Raw genomic sequence first — 4,437 nt, 5'->3', positions numbered from 1 at the left:
AATAAGATAATTAGATAATATGCACTTGAAATAAGACAATGCAATTGTGTTTTCTTATTTTAAGTGTAAATTGTCTTGTTCCACTGGCAATATGTCTCTTTTATCTCCTTAATCCAATAACAAATGCTCTTATTTTAAGAAAAAATGACTTTTCTACATTTCGATTTTTTCCATTGAACGCTTGCGTCTCAAATGTGAAACACAATAAGAATACGCATTGCGAATTAACCCATCCACCTTCAAGCATCACACGACAGCCATCAGCAAGACTTCTATAATGCGATTTTACTGGCTTTGGTTATTAACACGGACGTAACAGTGAGTGCTGCTGTGTAACATCTACACTTGCACAAAGCCAGCCATACACCCACTCACACATACAGCGCCATCACTGACCTATGTTTTCCAGCCCAAAAAATTGTCATAAACCGCCTCAATATGAAATCTTGCCCAATTTGAACCAAAATCTATGGATCTCTTAGCCCATAAATCTAAAGAAAATGTTTTTTTTTACCCATAGACGGCCATCCTAAACTGCCAGATTGGGAAACATCCCAACCTGGCAACAATGCACGTAAGATGGGAAACATCGGCCTTTAGATGCAAAACCCCATCATGCAACGCAACATATTTTTGCAACACATTCAAACAAAAACTCTGCAAATATAAGAGGAACATAGTACTTTGGTTTAAAGAAAGCATTTTAGTTTTATTATAATTTTGTTTTTTGCAAGGATTTTACAGTTTGAAGTCATAGAAAATTACACCATATGCCAACCGTCACAAGGATGAGCATGACAAGGAAGGGCTATATATACACTGCATGCATCATTTTGGGAGTTAACATTGGATTACTTTGAGCTCCTTGAGTTATTTAATGTCCCAGGTAGGTGTTTTTCAGCAGGAGAGTAAGTGTTGGGGCCGGTATGATTTAAGGAGGGCCGACCCTCGCACGCTGAAATTAGGACGGGCCCACTCGGACCAATCCGAGCCTGCTGAGAGGAGAAGAATAAAGTTACCATATTTTTCTTTTTATTTCTCAAGGTCTCTGCATCAGCGATGGAGCTCAGTGTGGCTAAAACCTTAATGTTAACAGGAGGGGTTCTCCTTCTTCCTGTAGTCGCCTTTGTTACCTCCTACCTCTTCTGGCCCGGACTGCTCCTGAAGGCCTATAACTGGTAAACACCACAGAATACACTAATATTACACCTCATGTTCACTACAACCATTTTCTTACTGAAAACCAGGCTTAATTATTTATATATTTTTTTTCCTCATTACCAATCCATATCCTTATAATCTTTAAAAGGGGTTTGGATCATCAGTCCTCTGTATGTTCTCAGAGTTCTCCTTGGGAAAAGCTAGACTGAACTATTTGTACGTCACAAATTGAAGTGTCATATTTTAAGGAGGGATGAGTGGTTGGTTACTTCCTGAAGACCAGAGAGACACTAGCTCTTCAAGGGGTTAGTTCAAGCTGGCATAGAAGAGTGGTTCGGCAAAGCTGTAAAACTTGAACATTAGGTGGCAGGACGAGGTAGGAGGCTTTGTTGCATAGTACCGTTACTTGTTCAGAAGTCTGGTAGGTAGACTTTAATCAGGTTCAGTTCCATGAGCAGGCCGTCCTGCCAAACCCCCATGTGTGGGAAACATGTAACATCTGTTTGCATCGTTTGCTCTCAGAAGAGGCTCCTGGGAACATCTTCTCAGCAGCAGACCAAATGTGTTTGCAGAAGTTCCTTAGTGTAGCTTCAGTGGTTAGGGTGTACAGCTTGGAATCCTGAGGTTCTGAGTTCAAGCTTCTCTCCCATAGACTGCCACTCTGGGTCTCTGAGCAAGACCCTTAACCCCACACTGCTCCCCGGGTGCCGCACAATGGCAGACCACTGCTCCCTAAGGGGATGGGTTAAATGGAGAGGTAAAGTTCTCCAATGAGTGATTAATAAAGTTCAATTAGCCAGAAGGAATAGCAAATGTCATCATAGGCTACATTCACACTGCAGCCTGGAGTGACTCAAATCCAAATTTTTTTGCTCATATGCGACCTGGATCTGATATTTTTATAACAGCCTGAACAACGCACATCCGATTTTTTCCAATGCGACCCAGGCTACTTGGCTATGTGGTCCGGAATCCGATACGAATCGGATCTTTTCAAATGCGATCTGTGTCTGAACGGCCAGGTCGCATTCACCCGACCTCAACGCCATTAAAACCCAACATTGTTTATTATTCTGCATCTTGCTATGCAGAAGCAGCAAGAAAAACAACAACCATAGATGATGATGATGCAGCGAGCAGTATTTATGTTTAACCATATTGAAAAGATTGTGGTTTTTATGGTTGGAAAAGATCACTAGATGCACGACAACACTACCATCTATGTTTACTTCCGTAAACATGGAGCAGACTGGCCTGTGACATCATTGCGTCCTCTACTGTGCATGCAGGACATTTGCGTTGTATGACTGCAGTTCCCACAGGAGTTCACATACAAGTAGCATATATTTGGAAAGCAAGAAAATCGGATTTTCCCAAAAAATCGGAATTAAGCATCAAGGCCTGCAGTGTGAACATAGCTAAAGGTGAAGGAAGGAAGAACCACGGCTCTACCGCTTACAGCTTCCAACTGGTAACTCCAAGATGATCTCGGAGAGCAGCTACAGTTCCCAGACATGATCATAAACTCTAAGGCCACAAAACACCTGATCTCGCTGGAGTTAACAGTGTCCTAGGAAGTGTTGATTGGAACTGCGCCAATAAGACGAAGGGAAGCAAGTACCTGGCATTACTGAATCCTTTTTAGGGCTTAAGACTGGAACCAATAATAGTTGACTGCAGAGGATTTGCCAGTTGGTCCCTTCGTGGAGTTTGCAGCCGACTGGGTGTTGCAGGCACAGCTCAAAGGAGGCCCAGAAAACCAACAGCTGAAGCCACAGAGAAAGCTACAAGATGGCTGAAGGCTAACCCATGGGTCGCCGCTTGGATGCACCAATGGATTGGATGTCCCGTCCTATTAATAATGCTACTATAAAGCTAGTCATTACTTAAGCAGTCATTTTCAGGGATGGGGATGTTGACATAAAGTTTGATCACATAATTAAGTGAGTTATTGCCGTATAAATAAGCTGACTGGCTTGGATCATCCCATCATGACGCCTCTTATTCTATGCTGGTGATACCGAGCTCTATCTATCATTCCTGCCTGTAGATCACGTGGTCTCAGCATGAATCCCAGATGGGTTTTTCTGATGTTTCAACATGGAAGAACTCTCATTACCTCCACTGAAACCTCCCTAAAGCTTTTTAAATACTTCAGGAGAAGTGAGAAGTTTTTCTTGCTCTTACAGAAGAGCAAGACCAGAACAAAATTATGTCATTTTGGTCTTTCAGTCGTGTCATTGGACAGAACTTAAAGAACTGCAAGACTACCTTTAAATATCATGCTGCTTCTGTGGTTTGTAGATTCTTGGCTTTGTAAAACATTTCTCTGTGTATGTTGGTCAAACAGGAAATCGTCTCTCCATTTTGAGGAAAGAACAGTTTTTAGCCAGAATCATTCATATACAGCCATGCATCCCAACAGTGCTGTGATTGTTCTGTAAAATTAAGTGTACATTTTAGACTTTCTACTTTCCTGACTTTTCAACTAGGAGATTATGATCATGATCACTGAGAAATCCAAACACATAAATCACTAATATCTGTGAGGTTTAATAACATTATCATCTAGTTTGATTTAATTTGGTCTGGTGAAGGCATAAGGAATAACCTTACTGTAATTAAATGTGTGTGTGAAGGGTCAGGTCTGAGGTGGTTGGTGACACTGCAAGATCCATCAATGATCTTTGGACTTTGCTCTCTCCTCCATAAAACTAAACGGCCAAAATCAGGTGTTAGATAAGCTTCAAAACTATAGACCTTGAACCTGATTCCTATCAGTACATTTGTCTTATAAGGCAGAACAAATTAACGTTATGGATATTTCTTTACTGCCTGCAGGAGCCACCATGGGACTCATAAGACTTTCATTTTTAGCTGCTTGGCCACATGATATTTAGATATTAAGCAACAGATGAAATAACCTTAGATCTGAAAGGGCTTAGAGATCCAGCAGAGCTGTTGTGCAAACACTAAACCCACAGAGCTGCCTGCTATGCATGATGAGGATCAGGAGTGTTTGATGGCTGTAGAGTCTGCTAAAAGGATAATGGAGGTTATAGAATGATTGCATTTCACAGGTCACATTTCCTTCACTTTAAGCCCAATGCTTGTTCTTCACACGAACATCTACCAATGAAAAAGTTGTTTCTAGCATCCATGCAGACCAAAGAAATGCCTCTTTGTTTTTCGCTCCAGAGAAAAGCCTCCAGTGAAAAAAGTGAGGAGAATCTGATCTATAAAACTCAGTTGGGAAAATAAAAAACAAAAAAAAGA

At 41.2% G+C, this 4,437-nt stretch overlaps 1 protein-coding gene across 1 annotated transcript in view; it reads left to right on the top strand.

Moving 5' to 3' along the window:
• abhd6 (abhydrolase domain containing 6) overlaps positions 1-4,437 on the top strand; it is an 18,919-nt gene that overhangs the window by 4,929 nt on the left and 9,553 nt on the right. The window contains exon 2 of the mRNA XM_015385032.1: positions 1,045-1,178. Coding sequence (XP_015240518.1) covers positions 1,060-1,178 — 119 coding nt within the window. The 5' untranslated portion in view covers positions 1,045-1,059. The remainder of the gene's footprint in view (positions 1-1,044; positions 1,179-4,437) is intronic.

This window comes from Cyprinodon variegatus, unplaced genomic scaffold (genome assembly GCF_000732505.1).
Source record: "Cyprinodon variegatus isolate N-32 unplaced genomic scaffold, C_variegatus-1.0 Scaffold330, whole genome shotgun sequence".
Classification (NCBI taxonomy): Eukaryota; Metazoa; Chordata; class Actinopteri; order Cyprinodontiformes; family Cyprinodontidae; genus Cyprinodon; species Cyprinodon variegatus.
The sequence above is the reverse complement of the archived record's forward strand: the minus strand, read 5'-3'. Positions and strand labels throughout refer to the sequence as shown.